This window comes from Callionymus lyra, chromosome 17 (genome assembly GCF_982586985.1).
Source record: "Callionymus lyra chromosome 17, fCalLyr1.hap1.1, whole genome shotgun sequence".
Taxonomy (NCBI): Eukaryota; Metazoa; Chordata; class Actinopteri; order Syngnathiformes; family Callionymidae; genus Callionymus; species Callionymus lyra.
In genome coordinates this window covers 10,665,186-10,692,833 of record NC_141834.1, presented here as the reverse complement: position 1 = coordinate 10,692,833, position 27,648 = coordinate 10,665,186, and the positions used below count along the sequence as shown (strand labels likewise).

General features: G+C 36.5%; 1 protein-coding gene across 1 annotated transcript; it reads right to left on the bottom strand.

The window, feature by feature from the left end:
- Positions 1 to 1,561: 1,561 nt before the first annotated feature.
- Positions 1,562 to 27,648, bottom strand: phldb3 (pleckstrin homology-like domain, family B, member 3). The gene is made up of 17 exons (XM_087812713.1): positions 27,364 to 27,648; positions 24,573 to 24,631; positions 17,247 to 17,389; positions 17,040 to 17,150; positions 16,674 to 16,811; positions 15,615 to 15,743; positions 14,067 to 14,249; positions 12,481 to 12,591; positions 10,264 to 10,362; positions 10,104 to 10,188; positions 8,715 to 8,880; positions 7,481 to 7,562; positions 7,123 to 7,227; positions 5,744 to 5,951; positions 5,353 to 5,438; positions 3,295 to 3,443; positions 1,562 to 1,920 (listed from the first exon to the last, which is right to left on the bottom strand). The coding sequence occupies exons 3-16, from the start codon at positions 17,385 to 17,387 to the stop codon at positions 3,309 to 3,311; spliced, it is 1,779 nt and encodes a 592-aa protein (XP_087668839.1). The 5' UTR covers positions 17,388 to 17,389; positions 24,573 to 24,631; positions 27,364 to 27,648; the 3' UTR covers positions 1,562 to 1,920; positions 3,295 to 3,308.

Genomic DNA, 27,648 nt, shown 5'->3' with positions numbered 1-27,648 from the left:
CTCACAGAGGCGATCTGACAGAACAACAACATGACCACTGGAGTGCGACAGGGATCTTTATTAAGCCTACTACTTTTCATAACAGCACTGGACTGGGTAATGAGGGAAACCACTAAAGAAGGAAGCACAGGAATACAATCGACACTGAGAGATATGTTGGACGATTTATACTTTGCGGATGATCTTGCCTTGTTAAGTCACAGCATTGGCCAGATGAGGAAGAAAACCTAGAAGCTAGAAGACAACTCAAGCCAAGTCAGACTGAAAATAAGCGCATCCAAAAAAAAGGAGATGTGGGTTACGAAAGCAGACCCGTGTGCTGCCAAGGAACAGAGTTGGAGTTGGTAAAGGAGTTCACGTACCTGGGGAGCATAATCAGTAATGATGGAGGGGCCACCAAGGATGTGGATGCGGGCATAGGTAAGGTAAAGGCTTCCTTAGCCCAGCTGAAACCCATCTGGAGTGCCAGAAACATCTCTGTACAAACCAAACTGCCGATCCTCGAAGCCAATGTAAAGTCCATCTTACTGTATGGTTGTGAAACCTCGGGACTGACTCAAATTAACATGAAGAAACTCCAAACCTTCATCAACTCAAGATTACGTTTCATCCTCGGCATCTGGTGGCCCAAGAAGATAAGCAATGTGGATCTCCTTGAGAGAACAGGCCAGGAAAAGGTGTTGGTGACCATCAGGAGAAGAAAGTGGAGGTGGATACACACTTTGAGAAAGCATCCATCACGAGAGCAGCGCTGGAATGGAACCCTCAGGGGAGAAGAAGGAGGGGAAGACCACAGCTCTCTTGGAGGAGGGGTGTCAAAAAAGACCTGGACAGTGACAACACCTCATGGCAGGAGGTAAAGAGGACCGCCGGAGACCGGAAGCGGTGGAGACAACTCACTGAGGCCATATGCTCCCAAAGGGGCGAAGAGGATTAAGTCAAGTCCTATATGTGAGAATATAAATAATGGATAAACAAAACCAAAAATAACAAGAACAAAAAAACTGGTAAAAACGACAGTGGCGCTGCAGGGATTCGAACCCTGGAATACCTTGTGATAGCCCTTTGTTCTAGCTATTGATTTAAAATGTCGGGGGCTCCATAAACACGAGAGAAGACGTCTTAATTCGCAGAAACCTGAATAAAGGATTCATCGATTTACTTTCATTAGAGTCGTTATATCCTGGACATCTCTTCCCAAAACAAATACATGTATTTCTAAATACCAAAATACAAGTTATTTAAATAAAATTTACATTTGTATGTATCAAAACACAGGTGCAACCGTTTCACATGAACCTCTGTGCATGTACCAATAATTACCAGACAAAAATAACCCCAGACAAATCTGGCCCACCAAGTACTTGCATGTGACCATTGAAAATAAAAGTCGATTAATGTCGGCATTATAACGTACAAAGATTTGAGTGTTTAACAGTGCTCGAAGCCTTGCATTTCCAAAACTATTTTATGTTATTTCGATGTTTTTGCAGGTAAGCCCCAAAAAAAAGAAATAAGAAAAGAAGCCAATTAAGAGAAAATAATTTAAGGATAAAAATGCAATTTTACAATCACTCTTTATTTAACAAACATAGAATTTCAAATGCACCCATATAAAGATTTCTGGTGAAAAAGTCAATGCAGACTGCCGTCCTGCTGTAGAAAGTGTCCGTTGAACAACTTCAGAAGTAACAGACTTCATGTGCAAACTGGCCTGTAAAAAAAACTCCACTGCTTTCACAACATCCGTCCTGCAGTCGAGTTCACTTACAGCTCGGTAGCTCCTCAATATCGACTGTGTTCGTCCGTTGCCGTGACGATGACGTCCATCCAGATCCTCATAGAAACGGCATTGTTTGCCACCAGGAAGAAAAGTCTGTCGTACGTCTTCACGCAGAACGTCATGCTGGGACGAGGAGACTGAGAAACCAGGAAGTCAAAGAGTCAGACACAAACCATTATTTACAGTGAGTGTATTGAAGTATGAGAAACAGCGTTAGGGGCATAAAAATAGAAGAGGAAGAGTTAATTCACGGTATTATTGACTTCAATTAAGCACATTTAGCACAAACTTGACAAATAATCATGAAAAAATTAACATTTTCAAGTTTTGAGAGGTCAGGCTTTGTTTTTTAACGTTCCATGTAAATAGCAATCATTGACTTTTCACTTGATTAACTTCATAAACAAAAGCAAATATAGTGAAGGAAGATATAGAATAGAAGTCAATAATAATGTATCAAACTGTAAGATCAGGAGTCATGTCTCACAAAAATAAAACAGATTTTCAAGATTTAAAAAAAAGAAAAAACAACACATTTTTAAGGGGAAAAAGTGTAATTAAAGCCCTATAAGCACGGGATAAGTATTACCTGTAAAATAGTCATTTTTACCGACATTACCTATACTGTAGATACAGATGTAAAAAGGAACGCAATTACTGAAAGAAACTTATCAATCCACTTAATTTTCTTTGATATAAAGATAAATGACTCATTCTTTAGATTGACTTCATTATGTATTTATTAACGTTCAACCCTAACAAAAATTCTCATCTAATCAAACACATTATTTTAAGTACTCTGGACCGAAACAAACGCCTTGACATTTGAAGAGTCAGATTTCTTACTAAAAACAAACATACATTTAACTCTAATCCATAAATTGTGGGCAAAAATATTCAGAAGTTTGAATCTGTGCGCACATGTAAACATATGTCTTTGTTCATCCAAACCAACATGGAATAATCTCACACCTGCATCAACCCTTTCCCGCACCCTCATTTGAATATGTCAATCATATTTAAATTAACCAGAACCTTGGATTTCCCTCTCCGCGATCAGAAACAAGATAAGGATAAAAACACATGTATTTAAACTGGATTAACAGATCCTTAAATTGTAATTAATACTTACCTGGAAAAAGAATGTCTCCGACTCTCTTCAGCTCATTCAGGATCATTTTATCCGCCGTTAAAAACAGGCTTATAATTCCTGCACATTTTTTTTCTGAATTGCGTAAAATAGCTGAGTTGTGTTTACAAAACTGGCAATAAATGTATTTATTTCCTGATAAAAACCTGCGGTTTTTAAAATCACTCTTTATTTAACAAACATAGAATTTCAAATGCACCCATATAAAGAATTCTGGTGAAAAAGTCAATGCAGACTGCCGTCCTGCTGTAGAAAGTGTCCGTTGAACAACTTCAGAAGTAACAGACTTCATGTGCAAACTGGCCTGTAAAAAAAACTCCACTGCTTTCACAACATCCGTCCTCCAGTCGAGTTCACTTACAGCTCGGTAGCTCCTCAATATCGACTGTGTTCGTCCGTTGCCGTGACGATGACGTCCATCCAGATCCTCATAGAAACGGCATTGTTTGCCACCAGGAAGAAAAGTCTGTCGTACGTCTTCACGCAGAACGTCATGCTGGGACGAGGAGACTGAGAAACCAGGAAGTCAAAGAGTCAGACACAAACCATTATTTACAGTGAGTGTATTGAAGTATGAGAAACAGCGTTAGGGGCATAAAAATAGAAGAGGAAGAGTTAATTCACGGTATTACTGACTTCAATTAAGCACATTTAGCACAAACTTGACAAATAATCATGAAAAAATTAACATTTTCAAGTTTTGAGAGGTCAGGCTTTGTTTTTTAACGTTCAATGTAAATAGCAATCATTGACTTTTCACTTGATTAACTTCATAAACAAAAGCAAATATAGTGAAGAAAGATATAGAATAGAAGTCAATAATAAAGACACAATAATAATGTATCAAACTTAAAGATCAGGAATCATGTCCCACAAAAATAAAACAGATTTTCAAGTTTTAAAAAAAAGAAAAAAACAACACATTTTTAGGGGGAAAAAGTGTAATTAAAGCCCTATAAGCACGGGATAAGTATTACCTGGGAACTCTGTGTTTTGTAAAATACCTCCTCTGTGTTATTTTAAGTGCATTCACACGGGATAAGCGACATCTGTAAAATACTAATTTTTACCGACATTACCTAGAGATACAGATGTAAAAAGGAGCGCAATTACTGAAAGAGAACTAAGCATTTCTCAACTTGTGCAGACGCTCAACAGCGAGAACGCTGCCCTGCACATCAATTTGCCTCAACATTATTCTTACAGAAGAGACACAGTCTGTTACAGTAGTGTAACCGATTGTATTCGTGTGGGAAACAATGAGGCTGGAACTTAGTTTGTAGCTGTGCAGCGCGCACGTCTTCTTTACTTTCGTCATGTGGAACACCCCCCAACAACAACGAACTCGATCTACTTCATTTTCAACCTCTTCAAAATAAAACAGCGGAAGTAAATATTAACATAATGGCGAGTGCCTAGTAGTCCGTTACAGTGGCATATATGCGGCATTCAGAATAACAAACATGGCGAAATTATTACATCACAGACATGGGGCATTCACACGGAATAAAACTGACATTCTACGGAATTATTACAAATTACCAGAGGTCCCATTGTAATACTTATCCAGTGCGAATCGGACATAAGATCAGAGTTTCAAGGTGCCACACAATATTCAAAGTGACTAAAATAGAACAGACTTCCAAGGTAAAGAATAAAATCTGTAAATTTTTGGAAATTGTGTGCTATTTTTTAATGACATGACATGTCATGACATATTTTCAAAGTGCAAAAAATTAATAAAGGTCATATTTTCTAGGTGCAAAATATAATTCAAGGAGAGACATTTTCAAGGGTGGAAAAAAAATACATCAGATTTTTGAGGTGCAAGATTTTCAAGATGGATAAATGAACCGATTTTCAAGATGAAAAAACCCTTGATTTTCAACAGAAAAGTACATCATATTCTTGAGGTATAAACAAACTGTACAATATTGATCCCAAACCAAAACAAATATAGAAAGACTGAGAGTTATGCTGAAAACTTATGAAACTAGAGACTATTTTCTTCTTTAAACAAATCACCTAAAATAAACCATAAATAAATAATAATTTTAAGCTAAATCTCACCATTTTGTTTACGCTATGTTTTCAAAGAAGAGCTGATCTCAAGTCGCATGTTTGACGATTACATTTTTAAATGAATGAGCTCAGTTTTCTTGAACAGCATCTTTCTCTGCTGTGAGAAATCTTTGAATAAAGTTTTACTGGAGATATTCTGGAGGTGAACATTTGAGCGGGAGAAGTCATTTAAATATAGCTGAAGGTGACACTGTGTGTTTGAATGAAATTGAACGGAATCCAAATTTTTAAAAAAAAACCTCATGAATACAAATGTGCTCAGTTGTGGCGAGTTGCCGAACATAAAGAGGAAGAGAAACACAATGAACTCAAACTGATAGTTATTTTGGAAACTTACAGAGGCAGCTGTACGTAGATGGTCGTAGTAAACTTCTTCTATTGCCTGGAAGTAAATGACGCCTTTCAGCTTCCTCTCGTCACAATCTAGAGGGAAAAACAAATCAACCTAAATTCACATGAATGAAATGGTCGCCCTCTGCTGGTGGAGTCCTGTCATAGCATGTGCCCGTTTTTTAGACTTGCGTCGTTTTTCTGTTTTGCATTTATTCCACACACACATATCGTATTAAATGACATCTTACACTGTTGTATTGTTTTCAAAATCAACTTACATTTTTTTAAAACGCATGTTAATGTTAATTTGTCCAGCAGATGGAAGAAATACATTTGTTTACATTGCTTCTTCCGTCAACAATCTCAACGTTCTCGAACCGCATGCTTCATCTCACCTGTGTAGTAAGCTAATCTCCTGTGATCCACGTCGAACAAGAACCATCTCTTCTTCCACGTCTTCACCCTTCCTCCTCGTTTGGTCAGGAACCCTGCGCAGCGGCGCGGCGTCAGTCGCAGGTCCTGGCAGGCCCTCACCCCGTGACCCAGAGACTCCACGTGGGCCCGGAGGTCAAAGTTCGGGGAGAGAAACAGCGGTAGGCTGCTCTGCAGGAGAAGAAATCCAAAAGTTGATCGATGGCTGAAGTCAAGCAAAACCTTGAATATTTGTAAGCGGGAGTAAAAAAGGGGTTTTATTTTGGAAAAAAAGACAGGGGTCACATGTGCCAAGAGTGCACAGGGATAAAAAAAAAAAAAAGTCATACACATACTTTTTCACGGCAAAAATCATATGTATCAAGAGTCAAATGAGTGTGAAAACGTACAGTTTTGAACTAGTCGACACTAATCCCATTGGGAAGTGACATTAGAGACATTAACGATCAACAATGATCAGACGTAGTCACAAAATTATAAGTTTGTTTCTTTGTGTAGTACACAATCGTTTTGTACCGCATGTTTTTATCGGGAAAAAATACATTTATTGCCAATTTTGTAAACACAACTCAGCTATTTTACGCAATTCAGAAAAAAAATGTGCAGGAATTATAAGCTTGATTTTAACGGCGGACAAAATGATCCATGTATGATCAGCTGAAGAGAGTCGCAGACGTTCTTTTTCCAGGTCAGTATTAATAACAAGTCCAGTTTAAATACATGTGTTTTTATCCCTATCTTTTTTCTGATCGCGGAGAGGGAAATCCAAGGTTCTGGTTAATTTAAATATGATTGACATATTCAAATGAGGGTGCGGGAAAGGGTTGATGCAGGTGTGAGATCATTCCACGTTGATTTGGATGAACAAAGACCATGTTTACATGTGCGCACAGCTTCAAACTTCTGAATATTTTTGCCCACAATTTTATGGATTAGAGTAAAATGTATGTTTGATTTTAGTAAGAAATCTGACTCTTCAAATGTCAAGGCGTTTGTTTCGGTCCAGAGTACTTAAAATAATGTGTTTGATTAGATGAGAATTTTTTTTAGGGTTGAACGTTAATAAATACATAATAAAGTCAATCAAAAGAATGAGTCATTTATCTTTATATCAAAGAAAATTAAGTGGATTGATACGTTTTACAGTATAATTCGACTCTTCTTTTCTGTATCATAACCCTAAAAAGCATTTAGCACACACTGACATCTAGCGGTGAGTTTGAGCATTGCAACAACGTTCATCCTTTAAATCTGGCAGTCGTGAGTGTAAATGTTTTTTTTTTATGTTCAGATTCTAACTGAACGGAAACGTAACGATATTGACGTGATCAGCATCTCTCACCTCAGGGGAGTTTGGAGTTGACATCACATGGTTTGGTTCTGGTTTGTGTGGCGTCTCAGTTTCTTCTGTAATAGACAAGCTCAGTTCTTGAAGCCTCCTCTCCTCCTGAGGCAGAAAACAAAAAAAAGAAATAGGTTAAGTCACCTGGTAAACTAGTTACACGCCACGCTTTGAATTCTGGATTTCCTCCCTTAGGCCGTGTGTGAAACCAGCGTGACAAACATCTGTTCGGCGTTTTCTGCCGACTGTCATCTTGTGAGCCGCGTGGGCGTCAATAACAAGACACGTCTAATGCGGCGTGTCGGGGGGAGAGTGGAAGTGCCAGCCACCGTTTCCCACCATTACACCGAACACTCACCCGCTCTCGGAGGAGTCGCTCTCTTTCCGCTTTGGCTTCTTTCAGCTTCTTCTCGATTTCAACAAGATCCAGCGAGCGCGGGCTGGAAAAAAAAAACACATTCAGAAATATAACGATAAACATGGTTCTGTATTTTTACACAGAAATGATGACAAATAGAGTATCTAAAAATATACTTGTACGCTTAAAAAGGAGAGTTGGCTTTTATATTCGCATCAGAAAAAGCTTATTATGAAAGTGAAGGATTTCCTTGTGTTTGCTTTTTATTTCCTATATCTAAACGAAGAAATCTAAATAAAGTGTTTAATGTACAGTAAATTACAACAAGTTAAAAAATAACGCACTTTTGTGTGACTTCTAATCATGTAAAACATGTGAATAACGTTTTTTATGTTCAATGAATTACAACAAGTTAACATATAATGCATTTATGTGTTTTTTTAATCATGTTAATGTAAATAAAGTGTTTAACATACAGTTAATTACAACAAGTTAACGTATAATGCATTTATGTGTTTTTTTAATCATGTAAGAAATGTAAATAAAGTGTTTAACATACAGTTAATTACACCAAGTTGACATATAATGCATTTATGTGTATTTTTAATCATGTAAAATTTAAATAACGTGTTGAACGTGCAGAAAATGACAACAAAGTACTTTTGTGTTATTTCTAATCATGTTGATAAATAACGTTTTTTAACTTACAACAGGTTAACGTACAATGCATTTTTGTGTTGTTTTTTTCAGTCATTTAAAAATTGTAAATAAAGTTTTCTATCATGTAATCAACAAGTTAACAAAGGTGGAACAAATGTTTGTGATTTTTTCTCATGTAAAAAATGTAAATGAAGTCTGTTAATATAAAGTAAATAAAAACAAGGCAACATATAAGGCAAATATGTCTTTTTTCCATTATGTAAAAATTGTAAACAACATATTTTATCATACAGTTAATTACAAAAAGTCAACTTATAATGCAAATATGTCTTTTGTGATGTCTAAGAAATGAAAATTAAGTGCTTTTTTATACAATAAATGACAACAAGTTAACATATAATGCACTTAAAATAAAGTGAATAAGGTACAGTAAGGTGAATAACATACAGTAAACACACTGTGAACAACTGTAAACATGTCTAAAGAGGGGCAGTATATGTCAACATTGCAGCTTTTGTACAGTTGATTTTTTTTATTTTTTGGTGGGACCTGCGAGTTGAGTGACAAAACAGACCTGGCAGCTCGAGAGCTGGTGGTGCTGTTGCATGGAGGAGGGAGACTGCCAGCGTAGCTGCTGCCAGGTCGATGCCCGCTGCTGTGTCCGTTGCTGAGTCTGTGCATGAGAAGAGGGGAAGTGAAACTCTCCGGGGATTTGCTGAAAGGAAGTGTCCTGACAAAACCTTCGGGTGAAGAAATGGAAAGAAACAAAAAGTAACGTCAGTGGAGAGTTCAGTGTCGTCTTGTGATACATCAAGAAAGTTGTCACACCAAAAACATACAGTGTGTTATGGTTTTTTTATCCCACTGAAAAAACTATTTTCCTTGAAAATAACTGACAAGAAAGTACGGTCCGGGGGCCACATGTGGACCTTTAGCTGTAATGATAAGGACCTCATAAGGACATTACACTCATGTTAAGATACAAAAGTTTTTTATTATACATTTACCACTTTATCATTTATTGTCAAAATAAAACGTGTTCAAGCGTCAATATATAACATTTAACATTATAACATTTGATTATTTATTTTATAACTTTTGTTTTAATTTTAAACATTTTTTCAATTTTCCGGAGAGTCAGCGGTTGTTCATGTGACCACCAAAAAAGAGAAAATTACACAAAAAGAGTATTTTCGTAAACAAATGTACACAAAGAAAGAGACTTGGACTTTACAACATTTAAATGGACCCATTTCAACACAAGGGGGAGCCAGAAACACTATTTAAAATGTACCGATAGGGGATTTACAGTTCTTTGCTTCATGACTTTTACCTTTTTATTTTCCCTACTCTTTATGTGTATTTATTGGCATAATAAAGTAAAAGAAAATTGAAAAAACATTCTTAGTTATTAATACTATCATGTTTTCTCCATAGCTCTTGAAACATTGAAATAATTAAGTATTATAATGTATAATAAAATGACAATTTTAACATAGTACTAGAGATATTTTAGTCTCTTCTTTTATCTTCTTCTCACCTGTGCTGAACAGTCAGAAGTAACTACACAGATGTCAGAAGAAATGGGCCTAAACTAGTCTTTTTGTCTGTGCTGTAAAGGTGTACAACTGGCATTGTATTGTGTTGTTTTAGTAGCGATCAATGAACAGTCTGTCATTCGGATACTATTTGGCAACATCAGGAAGTGTGTGGCGCCACCAGGCGATGACAGAATAGTGGTTCCTCCAGTCGGGCGCCGGAAAAACCGGATCCCAACCGACGTTTACAAACGAACCGCCTATCGAGAGACGCACCTTCCACTCCACTCAAAAGCAGAGGGAGCCGAACAAACAAGCGTGTGGAGATGAGCACATGACGCCTTTTCAGTGTGTATTGTCCCGCACAATGGGCGCTTCTCAGAGCAGACGCACAATAGGAAATTGAGCAGAATCCGATTGCTGACCTTGTGCCGAGAGCGGGCGCTCGCTGATCTTACTGCGATGGCCACTTCGTCTTCTGGGCAAACTCAACGAATCCCTAAAAGGTTCCTGTCAGAAGAAAAAAAAAACCTGGTTTTAAAAGTCTGTTCCATTCATTAGGAACCCCGGTGTGAGTGATTGTACCTGCGAGACTTTGTGAAAAGTCAGAGGCGACAGTGACGTCACGCACGAGCCCAAACTGTGGCTCGACCAATCGGTGCGCGGCTTCTTCTCCCCGAGAACCTGTAGGGCCAGATAGGGTTTTCTGTTGAAACGACTGAGCTTTAACGTTCGGCCGGGGAAATGGCTCGAAGGCGGTTAAACAAGCTTAAAAAAAAATGTGTTTGGCAACATCAGATAACATGCATCGACAACATGTGAGGCGATATGAAGCGCAAACACGACCGAAAGCAGCGTCACCTCAGTCAGAGACGCACCGTAGATTTATCAATAAAAGTCGCTTTAAAACAAGGGAATGCATCTCGGCTGCTCTCGGCACAGTGAGAAAAAAAACCTTGATTGCCTCATAGTCTTCCCCCGCATCTCCCTGCTTGACTCATAAACACATGATCATACTTCTACTTCTACTCTAAGAGAATTTTCGTATAAAATAAGTACCACATTAGGTCTAGTTTAATGGTTTTTTTAAACATCTGTGAAGCACATTATTGTCTGTATTTTACTCCTCTTCAAGTGTCTTCTGTCATCTCAAGTCAAGCGGCTCTAATCCCGAGTTCTGTGTAAGAAATCAGTCATGGAAAATAAATTCTTTTAACTCACCCGTTTCCTAGCTTTCCTTGTTTTTCACCCATTACCCTCACTCTCACATGTACACTCAGAAGCACCCTCCCTCCGGTTAATTACTCCTCCTCCCTCCCTTGCTTTCTCTCCCTCCCTCTCTCTCTCTCTCCATCAAGATCTTGTCCCTCCTCATTTGAACCGTCTACGATACCATCAGCGTCTGGTTGAAGCAAGAATTCAGGAACTCAGATGACACGGGGTTTGTTTACAAGTCAGAAGAAAATGACGAGTAATGATTGAGTCAAAGAAAAGTATCACTATCATTACAAATGTAGTTTGCGGTCGCTGCCAAATAACATGACATGCATGTTTAAATGTATGTAAATCGATAAAATGGCCACATAATGAGGATTATAGACAATTTGTACCAGGAGTCCCTAACCTTTTTTTTTTGCACCGCAGACAGGTTTAATGCTGGTATTATGATCACCGAAAAAACTGTCAATATATAATCCTAAAATGTTTTTGTTTCGCTCATTTTCAATATCTTACAGGTTGGTTTTTTTTGTAAACTTGACTGAAACAAGAGCCTTAACGTGTCAAGAGTTAGGTCTTATGCCACAAAACACCTTTCAGACCGTAATAATTGATAGAACAGAAATGATATCAATATTTTTCTCTTTCTTTCTGGCCCTGTAATAAAATGCCTCACAGACCAGTGGCACTGATTTAGACAAATGACCAAAACTTCAAAATGACTTTACAAGTTGAATCAATAAGATGGTTCTATGACCACAAGTTTCACTTTCACTTATCATGTCATGACCTGTTTCAACACTGGGACAATTTACTGTTGTTCTTTAGTGAGTTAAATTAAGTTTGGATTGGAAATTTACTCTCGATTTCCCCGAAACCTTAAAAAGTGTTGAAAAAATATTTTAACCCTTGTGTCGACTCTGGGTCAAGGTGACCTGAAAACAAATGTCTTTGAGGTATCTCTTGTTTTGTCTCTGGGTCAAGGTGACCCAGTTGCTTAATAACGAAGTAAGTAAGTAATTTTTATTTGTATAGTGCTTTTCCAGACCAGGGTCATAAGCGCTTAAAGAATAAAAACAATAAAAACAATATTCAATAAAGTATATACTTTAAAAGATCAAGATACAAATGATAACACAACAGGAGTTCCAGTTAATCAAGGAAAAGCCTGAACAAATAAAAACGTCTTAAGATGTTTTTTGAAGGAGTCAGTAGATCCATCAAACACAGGTGTTTGTGGTATCCCTTGTGTTGTCTCTGGGTCAACATGAACGACCTCCACCACTGCATATGTATTTCTGGAAGCCAGGGAGGTTGTTCAACTTGACAAAAATGTTTGTTTTCAGGGCCACCAGGTCACCTTGACCCAACAAGGGTTAAAATACATTTCCTCGATTTACTGCTAAAGTGTAAAAGAAAAAAAAAGCATGATTGTCTAATGTTAAGTGCAAGAGTGCCCCCTGTATGTCTGGCTCAGGCAATGCAACATTGATAAGTGACTAAATCTTCTTTCCTGTCAACATTTCTGTCCCTCAAAGCAATGACACGCACAGTGTTTTTCTATCAGTTATCAGAGCTTCTTACCGATTGAGTCGTCTGAACAAGTTGTCTCCTTTCTTTCCTTAAAGCGTTCAGCTCCGTATCCTTCTCTCGCTCCATCTCCTTCAGTTGTTTCTCCAAGTTCTCGACACGCACCTGAGAAAACACGATATTTGGATTTTTTTTAGTGACGGCCGACAAGAGGTTTCATGCGACGATGTCTCTCAGAGCTCTCAATACTGTGTCAACGGTAAACATGCATGTGTCTGAAATTGCACGTGAAGCTCAAGGCTTCTCACGACCAACGCCACGCAAATTAGAAATCCACATTTGCACGTGAATAAACAGACACGTGATAACAGAGTCGAAGGAGTTACTCAGAGCGGATACAAAAACACTTGTAACATCCTCATGTTGCCTCCTGCATGTGTTCACAAATATCCGGTCGAGCCACTTCAGGAGGGTCAACAATGAGGGATATTGTTTCAAAGTGTAGCAAGTAGTACAAATATGTGTTTACCACAGAGGTTTTGGAGACCAAGAGTTGAAGGAGAATGATTTTATATTTTAACCAAGTATATTTGCAAACCATAAATCATTGGTTTCTGTTTTTTTGGGGTTTTTCTCAGTATTTATTTTAATGAAGTAACCGTACGATTATGATACATTTCATTTTTCAACCACTTTTAAACGCAACATAACCATTCCTACGTTATTGAACACACCAGAATTGCCTTTGTCAATTTGATATATTGAAAGTTTTAAGTGTTTTTAGACTAGATTAAATTATAACTTTATTATAATAAGCGTTAATTATTCGTGAGAATTCTTTTCATTATTTATTTCTTTCCTTTTTCATTCCTCTGCTCACATGATAAAGTCTGGCTGAGACTCCAACATCTCACCAGCTCACTTAACTTGCATTTATTCGAATGTGAAGAGATTTCAAATAAAAGGGGAATATAGAGAAAAGTTGAAGAACATCATTACAATTTAGCAACATTATGATTATATATTGAATATTTTATACAAAACATCAACTGATACGTTTATGGAAAGATTATTTTGAACACAAAAACATCATTTTAAACCAAAATGTTCTTGATCAATTACATCATTTCCATTAATGACACTTGAAAATTGACAGTTTCTCCACTAGTCATGAAAAGAAAAAGAAATCTTTATAGATGAAAGTTCAACATGAAGGATCATTCTATAGTAGAAATTACATGATTACATTGAGTTTTTTAAGGCGAATAATAGGATACAGATTCCGCCACATGATGGCGCCATTATCTTATACCAAGTAGTTGTAACTGTAATGTGACTATTTTTCCCCTCTCGTCACTGAGAAACCTTAAATCTAAGTTAATAAGATTTAATATTACCATTAAACTTTTATTAGCTAGCCAAACCAACAATAATTAACTGACTATATCTTTTATCAAATTATAAAATATTATTTTAACTTGAAGAGCCTGAGGGCAGAACATTAGAGCATAAGAAATAATTTGTTTAAAAACAATTAAAGTTAGATTTAATAGAATTAAAGAAATAATCTTCCAATACAAGTGCGGGCCACAGATGAGCTCAGCATTTTATTATCAACAACCTTTTTCCCTCCAGTTTACCTTCGCTGTCTTGACCACCTGCTGCTGGTTTGAGATTTCCTTCTCCAACTCTTCTTTTCTCCCTTCATCCTGCTCTTTGTCTTCCAGACTCTCGTTCTCCTCCTCGATGCCACTCTCTTGCTCGAGCACCCGGAACTCCCAGTCATCAAAAGCCCTCGCTGCCGCTTCCATCGCCTCCTTCTCCTGCGAAGAAACACTTCTTTAGGCGTTGCTTTTAAATACATCTATTTTGCCGGCTGTTCTTTATACAACATACTATAGATGTAAAGATTTAAACACTTTCTGGTTCAAACTACTGCGTTTTAAGGGTCATTTTTAGCTAAATAAATCAAACATTTGCCCAGAAAGGTTTTCTTTTAGCCTCCGATCGTATTCATAGCTTGAACAAATGTCCTTTTCTAAGTGGTTAAATAATTTAAAGCAGTGAAACACACTGAAAACACACATCTTGCACAGGTTGGCTGATCACTAGTTAAACAGTTACATTTCTAAAAAGGGTTGACGAACAGACGCATTATTGACTCGAGCTCATCGAGGCCATGTTGCCACATACCATTTTCGGAATGTTCATTTACAGTCCTGCCCAAAGTGTCCACAATGTGTGTGTAAGGTTGAATATTACATGGTTAAATCCGGATGTTACAATAGGCGTTTCGTTGACTGTGGGTAACTGGACAAACCTGTTTTTTTTTTAACTTTATAGTAAATGTAAACAGAAAACTACAACCTGAGCCTGGAGGACTCAAACCCACTCATTAAACTTTATTTTCCCCTCAACAAGCAGCTCGCTTACATCCTGTTATGCGACATTCTCAGGTGTCAAAACATCCTTTACGCGTGCAAACACATGACTCCATGTCACATCAAACACTTCACACTTGACTTACAGGCAGATCAACAATAAATTGTTAATCCTGTTAATTACGTCACTTTTTAATTAGTGTTTAAGAAAAGGGACTATTGATGTCAACGATAACTTGCTTGCAGTTAATACAAAAATTCTGAGCCGCTCTAGTAGAAGAACTCACATTTCCCCCGTCCTTAAAACTCTTCACTGGCTGCCAGTTTCTTTCAGGATTAACTTTAAAATTCTGGTTCTTACTTTCAGAAACTGTGTATTGTTTTTGTTTTTTTGATTGTTAAGCCTTTGTGGCCCTGGTCTAAAAAGGCGCTGAAGTTAATAAACTTAACTTACTTACCTACTTACTTACTAATATAACAAAGATTTCCAATAAGAGTAAATCTTGTCATAAATTCAGTAAAGACATGTGTTTTGGAAAGTATAACATGGAATATTTACTTAAATCAAACCTCAAAATATACATATTTTTTAAAACATACTTAGAGTCAAACACCCTGTTTCAGAAATGTTGGTAAATATATATTTTGTTTGCCATTTGAGTTAAAATATTTTGGGCCCTTTGTGTGATTGAGTTTGACAGCGCTGGTTTAAGAGATTCAAATCATAATCATAATATTGGAAAAAGTCATTTAAAACAGCACAGCCAACAACAAGTCAGCGAAAATTAAAGAATCTTCATCTCTCACTTGTTGCAGCTGCAGCGTTAGCTGTTCCCTCTGACTTTCTGGATGACTGGGGATCATTTTCTCCTTCTCCGTCACTGTAGTCCTGAGCTCCTCCACTCTGGACCTTTCCTTCTCCAGATTCTCCCTCTCCTTCGGCGACACATTGAAGCAGATGCAAGTGAAGCAGCAGATTAGCTTGAACATTTTTAACAAGTCAGCAGAAAAGATATGAACAGCTTCCTTGTGAAACAACAGCTTTGATTCATTTAAATGGTTTTAATTGTGTCCATGACTCTCATTTTGAAACAAAGTTACATGCACTGAAAAATACATTAAACCAACAACAAAAATGCTGTATTAAGATATTAAACTTTCAATAATGGAGAAGAAAATGAAAAATAAAAGTTTTTTATAGGAGATTTGAGATGAAAATGTTTATTAAGTTTACTCTGTAAAATTTATTGTACTGTAAAACCAATTGCAATGTCAATGGAAGTAAAAAAAAAAAAAATCCTCAAAAGAATTGCTGGGATCTGTTTTTCCTTAATCAACTATAGTCTTACTTCAACTGTAAAGTGTCTTGAGATAACTTTGTTATGATAAGACACTTTAAATAAAATTGAATTGAACAGGTTTTACTACAGCAGATTTGAATTTGTTTTTTCTTTTTTCTTTTAAAAAGGAAAAGGAAAAAGATCATACGAAGCCATAGATATTTATTGAATTAAAGTTGTATTTTTGCAGCCCTTTTTCCTGTATTTAAAAGATTATTCTTTCTCTCGACATGTTTTCCATATTAAGAAAACAATTCTTTGTCTTGATGCAGGTTGTTTTGTTTTTTTTAACTTATTGGTTAAAAGGTTTCATACACATTTTATCTTACAATTTATGTTAAGGATTATTGAAATAATTCAATAATACGCGCTAATTTCAATCTGTCCTAACATGTAATTATTACAATTGTTGATATACTTGTATGCAACATTCTTTGTCAATGAAGGTAGTATTTTTTAGTTACACCTTTGCCTATTTAGGCAACAGTTGGATCTAAACTCAACTATGCACATATGAAGTAGTTACCCGTTGTCTATCAGTGACTCCTCGCCTCTCCTTCCGTCGGGCTTCCTTTTGCAGCGTCTGCAGCTTCTGCGCCTGTGCGAGCAGCTGATGCTTCTCCGTCTGCAGCTCTCCCTCCAGCAGAGCGATCTCCAGCTGCAGCTGAAGGGATGACGGACGCATGCCGAGTTGAATCACACCGACCAGAGACTTGAGCAAGTCAGGGATGAGCATTCTTTCACTGTGACTGTGTTTAATGTTATTCAGGCGATTGCAACGACACCGACAGGTCGCAGCAAGGACTCTCAGAAAAGTTGGGTAAGTTTAAAAAAAATAATAATGGTATTTTAACTTCTTTAGATATTATTATTTTAAAGAAAAATACTTCACCTCAATTTTGAGTTCTTCCTTCTGTTGATCAATCTCTGTGATTCTCTGTTGGAGCATTGATGGAGCCGGCAAGAGTCGTAGTGACCCCACCTCCAGCTTTTTCTTGGAAGACTAATAAAAATAAAAAAAGGAGCATCAAGTGAAGGTCATCTTACCAATTCTTCCACCGCTATCTCCCACGGTGATACCTTGTGGGTCCCCACTCACCTTCTCGCTTTCGGTGCTGCTACTTTCCGTGTCTGACTCCGCCCCCGAAGAGGTTGGACTTCCTGCCACGGTCTTTATCCACGGCGGCCGCAGTCTGTGCTCCCACTGCCTCGGGGGGCTTATCATTTTATTCTGAGGCATTTCTAAAAGTGCAACAAAAAGACAAGATAGGGTTTAAATGAGGAGACTCGGCAGCAGGGGGTCCGATAGACGTCAGAGAATCTAATCTGCTCCGTTGACGACAGGATCATGTGACGGTTCACATGGAGTAATCACAGCTGACTCGAACTGTGCTTCATATCATAGAACTCGCCCGAGGTGCCTTAAAAAAAAAAAAAAACGCCCCCTGATATAATAAATTGATTAAAAAAAGAAAGATGAGTGAAGTGGTTGTGCGTCAGGACCTCAGCTGGATAGAAGCCTTTTTCTATTTAGTCTTTGATCGCGACAATAATAGACAAAAGGAGCGCACTTGTATAATAAAATGCACACAAAAGTCAAAGAGGCATTGATGGAGGGTTTTTGTTTTTTTTAAAAAGAAGCTCCACATTGTCCCTCACAACAATGTTCTCAGTGACATGAAAAAAGGATTTATCCGTCACTACATCAAAGTGGATTTGAGATCATATTTGTGAGGTTTCTCTCCACCTCGGAGCACCTATGCTACACAAACATGCAAGTGTTCGGACAAAAGAGCACTTTGTGGGAAAATACTACGGTCAGGCCGTTTTCCCACAGATTTCTCCTCCCCTCCTCCTTTCATACAGACCTTTTTAGGCTCAAGACGAGGCAGAAAAGTCTGATGTGAAGCCTCGGCACAAATAATACATCGTTATTTTGACCAAATATAACATTTAAACCTGCTAAGGTTACCAAGCTAAAACAATCTGTCATCTATTATAATTGGATCAATGCAATTTTTTGCTCAATTACACTATCCTGACTACATTTTTTAGACGGCAGCACATTTATACTATAGCTTAATTTTTTTTAAACTTAAGGCCTGGCCCCGACAAACTACTTTAATGTGGCCCGACGAAAGTTTTTCCCAAAATAAAATAAATGAAAAAAAAAAGAAAATAACAATCCAACTCATAATTTTGACAGTTTGGTAAATACAAATTTTGCTCGGCCATGAACTGCTCGTGTGCTACCCCTTATATAACCGTTTTAAAAAGGGTCAAACCAAAAGAAAACAAGGGAGGATGAAAGAGCTTGAACATTAGGATGCGCTTAATATTTATAATAAGGCATTACATTGCACAAAAACAGGAAACATTTTAATATTTTTGATTTTATATATATTTATTTGAATATACACTTGAAAATAAGTTTGGTTAAAGATGCATATATGATAAGAATCACTTTATTTTCCAATTTTTGTGTTAATTAAGTTAGTAATTTTACCCAAAAAATGTTAATTTAAGGTTTTACTCTTACACTATGAGGACTATAATTTGGCTGCTTTCATCAAAGACTTTCAATCATTAGCCATCAATGTCTCCTTCAATAAACAAATACACTAACCTAAGCTAGGCTACTATTGTCGTTCTACACGTGTTTCAAATATTTTGTAGTGACATACTGATCGCTGTAAAGTCATACACATAAATATTAAAGTGAGAATATAATCTTTAAATAGATACTGAATATTTACTATATTGTACTGAATGAGAAACTTGTCTCCTACAAATATATATTCTTTCCTGATATCAACGATAGTCACTGAAGAAACTTTTTAAAAGCATGCATTCACACAAGTAAGATATAAATCATAAATTGCACTTCCGCGACTTTGTAGAAACTTATCTCTTGAACTCATCTTGAAGATAATGCAGGAAGGAAACGTAACTGGACGCAAACTAATATTTATTTTCACTAAAGTACACTGAACACTGAAATTAAAAGTAGTGATAAATAGACATAAAGTATATTTTGTAATGAAACAGTTTGGTGATTTAGGTAAAGATACAATTATTGTATACACAGCCTGTCATGGAAAATCTATGCGTTTTATCTGAAAAGTGAGGTGAACATTCTTTGAGAATGATGAGTTTGAAAAAGAAAGATAGAAACCCTGAGTTGAGATGTTTGCTTACACAAATAAACATTTGTTATCTAGCTCCAGCCTGAAGTCCACCGCTGATAAACTCTTAACACTGGAGTTGAGAGTGAGACAGGAATTTCGGGACTAAAGTCTGAACTTTCATGTGGTTTGTCAGATGTTTCTAAAAGGAGACAAAAAATCTAATCTTGAGAACAAATGTACAAGATAAGGAAGATACTTGAATCAAAGTCGGTTCAACTAAAAGTGAACAGGACAGATTACCTTTGTACGACAACAGTTTAAGAGGGAAGTGTTTAAATATGATGCAGCAGACTTTAGGAATTTAGAGTTAGTTTGAGCCCTTTTTTTTTTTTTTAAACCAATTTCTCAGATTGGAATCAGGAAAATCTGATTTGTTGGACACAGCTGTAGCTATTTAACCCATCATAAAATTCTTAACTAAGATCTTTTAAATCCTCCATAAAAAAAGTAAAATTAGCAGTTAAGTATGTTGGGATATTGCTAAAGTTAAGTCAGTTGTGTGTTGTTTTTTTTAATGAACATTTTATTACAAACAATTCCCCTGGAAAGATGATCTTAAAATGGCATACAAATTAAACTAATACAATGTGGAATTAGCACAAGAGATTATCACAAATGACCTCATGTCATCACATCCTGACTTCAAAATGTCCAGTAGCAGTTCAGTGGGCCAGTTTTTTATTACAAAGACAACTTGCCAGACTTATTTTTAGATTAGGTTTTAGATCTTTTTAAAACAAACGTCGGCTGAGGTGGATTAACCATGCACTGTAATAAAAACAAGCAAACGTATAGGAGCTTGTGTACAGTTTGAGCACAGATTAGAAGGCAAGAATGCTACACATTATCTCACCATGTGCTCTGAATCAGCGAGGACTAATTACTGACTCTTTTGCCAGAGGCCCCCTGTCTGATGTTTCCATGGTTTAAATTGTATTCAACGCAGCATGATTTTAGCTTATCCACAAAAAATTATAATTTCACTTTAAGCCCGACTGTACATACCTCAGTAAATGAAATGTCTAGATGGAAGACAAAAACTCTGGGCAAAATAAAATGGAATTTCTGGAAAAGACTTGTGGATAATTGGCTCTAAATCTTCTTTTCAAATGTGAAATAATAAGTTTAATTTGTAGAATAAATCCTGTAGAGCAAAACCTTTGATATACATATAAAAAAAGATAATTTAGTTTAAATATAAACCGACACGGTTTGAACCCTGAAGATTAGAAAAACAATCTATAGATTATTACAAGTAAACAGCCTCTAGGAGGCGCTCTAACAGAAAGCGCAAGAGCGAGAATTAAATATTATTCACCAGGGAAGACAATACTTTGACTTTGAAAGGTGGGTTAAATACAGTTGATACGGCTGTTAGGAAGGAAATGAAGATGCTTAAAGTCTTGTCGTCGATAGTTCGACGCTGGAGACGGCAGCGTAAAGTACTGACTGAATCCAAAAAGACCACAAAAGATAATATTCTTATTATATTGCCAATTTACTGCTGTGTAAAAAGAACTTATCTGAAAAAGCATTTATTTTTTATTTACTTGAAATTAAAATGTCTTTAAAGTCATGGTTCACTAACAGCGCTATGAACCGTAAGTATTCCAAAAGTACTCTGGGTAAATATTGCAAGCTTTTCCAAAGGAGTACTTCCTGTCGATACGGCTTGCTGCTGTTTAAACAACCGCCACAAACGATCAGTAAATTACAGACTTGTTTCATTTTTTTCCGTAACAATTCTTCTCGTCCAGGCTTCAATAAAAAAAATGGATGTTACAGACGAGCACCGTATTTGGATATTTTTAAGTGTCTTTTTGGAGGGAGTTCGTCCCTGGTTGCTCAGTTGCATCATTAAAAATGAACATACATTTTTGCCTACAACTCTAAAAAGGTACAGATAACCCCCGAAAAATAATCCCAACCGAACCCAAGTGCGAACCCGAACATGAGGGTGAGTAGAAAATGAAAGTTTGAATTATGGATGAACTATTACTTTAACGTGTTGAGCTGTGGCTAATAGAAAAATGAGTCTATATGTACGTTTTGTTTTTTTTCTTCTTTTAAATTGCGTTGGCGTGGCTTATTATCAAGTTCTGTCGACAGTCCAGTAGTTACGGTACTTAGATAACCTGGACATGGTTTCTCATTGACTTATGACTCACCTAAAGTAGTTGTACTATTTTATTATCTTACAAATGTTGCCTAAATCGGCTCACAATGTTAACTTTTTGTGGATTTGCCATTGAGTAAAAACATTAAAAATGACCTCGTCTGTGTCAGGATCCCATACCGGTGGGTGGCTGGAAAGAAAGATTGTGCTGAGCAGTGTGTGTACACAAAAACCATTAGGTCAACACGGACAACAGCTATATTCCATCAGCAACAAAAAGGGACAAAAGAGCAGAGACGGAGGCGGCCGTGTGCATGCCGACAACAGCAGTCACCCAGCCTTCGATGCAAAACTACAACAGAAAAACATGACGCACCATTTGCATCAGGGTCAGATCCGACCGACTGAATATGGTTTCCGTGTCATGATTATCGGGGGGAAAAAAATGAAAGTTTAAAAAATGTCTCTGCCATCAATAATGAGTAGGTTCTGAGCAAGAGATTTAGAGAAATATTTTCCCAATGAAAACATTTTTCTAAGTCTAAATGAGCTACACTGTAATTGCCATTTTTTTGCTGTAGCTGGTGATAATGATCAAGTAAAAGATTAAGCCGTGACTTGGAAAACTCTAATCCAACAGGCAGTCATGTGAAATTAAATCCTTTGAGCTCCAGTAAGTTGTGAAGCAGACGTGCCGGTGAAACAAACACTGTTCATAACGGCTGAGCTTCAGTGCTAAACGACGGACGGACGGACGGGGGGACATTAAAGCGAGAGCCCGGTGGCGTCTGTAAACCCAGCTGACAGAACGCTCTCCTGCTCTCTGTAAATGATTGCCGCATGTCAAGAAGCAGCTACTGAACTGGGACAAATTACGTATTCCATTACAGACCACAATTACAGGCTGTGGCCTCGACGAGAGACTTTTGGAGACTAGAGAAACCCTCTGCAGCGGTTCTGACTTCACAGCATCAGTATCTTTTAAACATCCTTCTGCACAACAACAAATGTGAAAAAATATTTGATTATTTTACCATTAAGTAGTTATTAAATGACTGAAGAACAGTTTAAATTACCGTAATGACGATAAGAAATTATAGATGTACTGTACGCTGAGGGTCTTATGGTATAATTACATTTTTTGGTTGTAAAATTGATTAAGTTAAATTTGTATTTAATTAATTATTTTTACTTTAAATACTTGGTTTTTATTCTAAATTTCATTTTTGTATTGTGTTTTTTTTGGTGCCGGTCGTGTGTACATACAAAAACTGAATTTAATTGCACAACATTGTCTAAAAAAAGTGTTTTTAAAAAAAAAAAAAAAATTTAATAAAAGGGATTATATTCTGTTGAGGATTTAAGCGTCATAGAAAATGAATAAATTACACTCCGGTTTCCTCCCACGATGCAAAAGCATACAGAGGTTGATTGGGAACTTGGGCAAATTGTCCATAGGTATGAATGTGTGTATGAATGTGTGTGTGAATAGTTGTGTGTCTTTGTGTGTCCTGCGACAGACTGGCGTCCTGTCCAGGGTGTCCCCCGCCTCTTGCCCGAAAAAACTGGGATAGGCCGAATGAATGAACGAGTGAATGAATGAATTATATTCTAAGATCGACAGATATTTCTGGAATGAATGTAACTACCTGTTATTAAAGCCAAAATAACAACAGTAACAATGATATGAAACGTTGATGATGGTGTTTAAAAGTTAAGCTCATTACCGATGACGACTGATCAAATGTTGCCCTTTGAACTTTTACGTCATTACAGTGCGATGATTGAAAGCGTGGAGGCAGGTGAGAGGTGGCGAAAGTGAGTCAGCAGAAATGATCGCGACAAATATTGTTTGACAGAAACACACAGAGGAGACAAGTTTGTGTGACGTTGACAAGGGAGTACATTGACTTTAATCGTTTGAAGGACATTTTGGAAATCATGATCTAATGAATATTTAATTTTTCACTGCCCATCAAGTCATTTTAGGTGGCCAGCAATAGGTTTTAACTATTGAATTCTAGTTTTAATATAAGCTTTAAACTACACCAACTTTTAATTTAAGTACTCTTGATAAAAAACAAGCCGTTTTGTCTTGAGTCATGGGTGAAAGATTCCATTTTGGTATTGGTTTTATGGTTTTTCAGCCTACGGACGGTAAGAATTTGATGTTCGGACAGAGAAGCTGTATGCTAAAATAAACCATTTTTTGTTAAAACAGAGATTGATAAGACATTATATTTCAACTCCTCAACCCCAAAACTTTATTGAGTAAAGAACTTTGGAGTTTGCTTGAAAGATTCCGCACCCCTGATCTTATGGTAGCACCATCCTCAATATTCCCGTATTTTCCGCACCATTAGGCGCACCAGATTATAAGGCGCACCTTCAATGAATGGCCTATTTTAGAACTGTTTTCATAAATAGGGAGCACCGGATTATAAGGCGCATAGAATAAAAGATATATTCAAACGTTTGACAGGGGTTGTGTTATCCATCCACTAGATAAAGCTATGCTAAAGGGAATGTCAACAAAACAGTCAGTTAAAGTCAAAAATGATTAAACGTTCTGACAACGCCGTTCACTCCCATGGTAAGGATGTTCAAAGGATGTTTAAAAGGCTTCAAGCAGCAGAGAGTGAGACTGGTGTTGTGAGCAGACAAATGTTGAGTGCGCAGCAAAGAAGTTGAGCGCATGTATGATAGCTAGGGCGCGAGTAATTTTGCGCAAAAAAAAACGTTTTGAGTTTACAACAACCACGACACACTCACTCAAACCGGTGGCACTAATCTTACTCCATAGGTTTGCTTGAATATCTAGTTATTTCCGGAACATTATTTCAGGGGGAGGCCCTGGGAAAGACCCAGGATACAGTGGTGAGATGAAGAAAATGATTGAATAGATCCAAGTTTATAATCAAGGCCTCATATGTTGGTGAAAGTGTGACCACGTAATGCCTTTAAATACGTTCTAACCAGCGAGAAGAACATGAAGTGAGATATTACAATTAAACAACTTGAACATTTTAACACTTTATTATATCTGGGGGTTACAAAATAGGATTAAGGTGTTCTTTTTTTTTTTTTTCTTAATAAATGTTTTTGCTTTTATGTTGCTTACCCTGGACGCGTTTCTTTCAGTTCATGTTGATTCAGTCAGGTTTGCTGACGACACAGATTCTACAAGGAAAAAAGGAAAAGTAATTAAAGGTCAAATGTTAGTTACAGTCAATATCAAAACTACACAACTCATAACTACAAAAGTGGATTTTTTTTTTTTCTTTCTTTAAAATTTTATGAGCAATTTCTGCTAGTACACCAGAGCTGGGCAAAGTGCAGATTAATATAATACTATAAAACTGCTCATTTAAAAATCTTGCATAAAAACTATTACTAGTTCAACCCTACGGAGATTAATAAAGTATCTTTCATTCATTCGTTCATATATTTTATCTTTGTTTGAATATCTTTTTTCTCCTCTTTTATTTTGGTTTTATACTTTTTGTAGTGTTTTTGTATGGTATTATTTTTAAATAAAGTTTCTATAAAATTAGTTATTACAGCATTTTTTGGTCGCAGGTCTTGTTGTAATTTCTTTATCGTGAATTTTTATAAATACATTTACGGTGCGATTTTTGTTTGAATATCTTTTTATATTTCTCCTCTTTTTTTGTGTTTTAAATGTCCTTTTTATGGGTTTTGGTTTTATACTTTTCATGGTGCTTTTTATATTTCTTTTAATAGAATTTATATAAAATAATTATAAATTAAATTCATAAAATAATGGCATGAGAACACTTGTTTTGCCTTTGATGCATTTCAATTTAAATGGTAAAACACGATAAAAAGACAAGTAATAAATGATGAACCTTTAAAACAAGAAGATATATTTTCAGAATAGAACTCGTCTAATAAGAAAGTCCATCGTAGAGCAGCTGCCTTGTTGATCGTAGGGTTTTGTTCCTAAATACTATTCAGAAAAATCAAAATGCAGACAAACCAGAAAAACCTGTGAAGTGGGAAAAGGATTATATTTCACTCAAATCCCCATAAACAGTTTTGTTTTGTGCGCAACCCAAAGAAAAGTGTATAATACTATTCATTTTGTGTTTGTTTTAAAGATCCCTTTGAGAGATTAGCAAAATTAACATTCAAAACACATTTCTTATGATAGTTAATGTGTATTTTGAGATAGATCATCGATGAAAAGACCACATATCTTGAGGTTTTTGACTGTGATGACGCAGCTATTGGGATCACAGATGCAAAGACGGCAGGATCCGACAATAACAGGCCGAAGACAAAAGGGATCAGACACAGATTAGTCAAGAAAAACCAGTCATAACAGAGTCATGTTGGTAAACGTGCATGAGAATTTTGTCCTGCAGCGTTCCACACACAGCGATCCCTGACCTGTGTGTACTCAACACCCACCCAGTTTACCTCGCAAGTTCAAATAAAAACAATTAAAATTGAAGTCAAAGGTCATTTGCAAGGGAGGGAAATTGTAACCGGAGATCTTTTTTGGAAAGAAAAGAGTCACTGATAAGGAAATAATAGGATCCTTTTTGTACCTTTATAACAACAGGAATTGGTACAAAACCATTGTTGTTCGAATAGATTTGTTTTTAAATTGTGATTTAACAAATATATTAAAAAAAAAAAAAAGTTAAGAAGGTATAAACAAGGTTTTTATAAAATATAATGAAATAAAATGATTGGTAGTCATAACACAAAAGGAAACAAAGTAGGTAAATGTCATCATGAGCGTTATTTAAATTTACTTTTCAGCTATACTTGACTCTTTGTTTATTTGAAGATAGAAGATTAACCTGTCCGGTCTGTTATCTTCCATTCTCTGTGTTTGTTCCCCCATATTACTTCACCTTTTAACACTTTTACGAGAGATGTTTAGTGTCTGGAAATACAAGTTTCAAACATCCATGTGTTGCATCTGAAATCGTTGACACCGTTGTTATGTTATGTGCACTTTCAGGTTTGCAGTCACCGGAAGGTGAGAGACGTGTTGACAGCTCAAAGCAAAACATTGGAAAACAACACGATCTCCAGTGAAGCTATAGTTAAACCGTAGAGATCGCTTTACAGTTCCAAACAGTTTCTCTTTCACTTATGGGTCGAAGATAATCCCCATTAGTTGTTGGCAACAACCTGCCTTCACTCTCTTCTTCGCCTACCCTTCACTTAGTTTAAAAAAATTGTACTCAAATATTTAAAGTCATGACTCATTATTAAACAATAGTTTTAGAACTGATGTTGCAGATGTTGGAATACTTAAGTATGATATCAGACGGACCATGTGAGCGCAAAAAATGGTTGCCCAAATGTGTAAAATGTTGTTTTTTGAAGGCTCGAAAAAAGGTATAATTCGACCGATTTTAATCACTCAAACTTTAAAAAATGGGCAAAAATCTACGTGTCCGAAATGGAAAAAAATGTCGGAATACTTAGGTATGATATCAGACGCACCATGTGCAGAAATATCAATAATAAATACATTAAATCAAATGTTTTAAACAAATAAAAATAAAAAGATCAAGGGTATATTTAAAAACGGGGGAAAAAATGGTGTTACACTTGGAAACAGATGCATAAACTACTTTAAAATAGAAAATCAAATGAACCGAATTTAATCCACTTAAATATATATATAGGAAAACATTACTAGTTTTTAAAACACATTTTTAATCAATCAATTAGAATTTTCCAATTATTCAACATTTGATTTGACGTTGTTATTGTGCCTTTATGTACAAAGAAAAAACAATAGTTATAGGAAATAATAAAATAAAAATAGTAGTAAACGTAAAAGTTAAAATTCAGCTACTCTTGTAAACTAATGTATGTTTAAAATAATGTTTACGTGTTCAAATAAAAGTTTAAAAAAAACTCACCTGGATGTAGGTCGTTGATGACGTTGATGACGTTGATGGTTCTGACAGTGGACGGTCAAATCTGACCAAAACAAAGATGGTGTTTCTAGCCTCTATCAACTTTTAACTTTCACTACAACGTTGTCTCGTTCCGGTTCGTCAGGAATGGTTCCGTTTGACCTCGGTCCATTCGGTCCGGTTCTGCTTTGATTCAATCCTTCCACGGGAGAGCGAGAGATAGAGAGAGAGAGAGAGAGAGAGGGAGAGAGAGAGAGGACGAGCCGCTGGTTGTCAACAGGTGAGAAG

Excerpts from the sequence above, each read along its gene's own strand:
- phldb3 (XM_087812713.1), bottom strand. The coding sequence starts at position 17,387 with ATGCCTCAGAATAAAATGATAAGCCCCCCGAGGCAGTGGGAGCACAGA. Across the intron at positions 15,744-16,673 it reads GAGTCACTGATAGACAACGG|GAGAGGGAGAATCTGGAGAA; the intron begins GTAACTACTTCA and ends GTGTCGCCGAAG. Across the intron at positions 12,592-14,066 it reads AGGTGGTCAAGACAGCGAAG|GTGCGTGTCGAGAACTTGGA; the intron begins GTAAACTGGAGG and ends GTGTTTTCTCAG.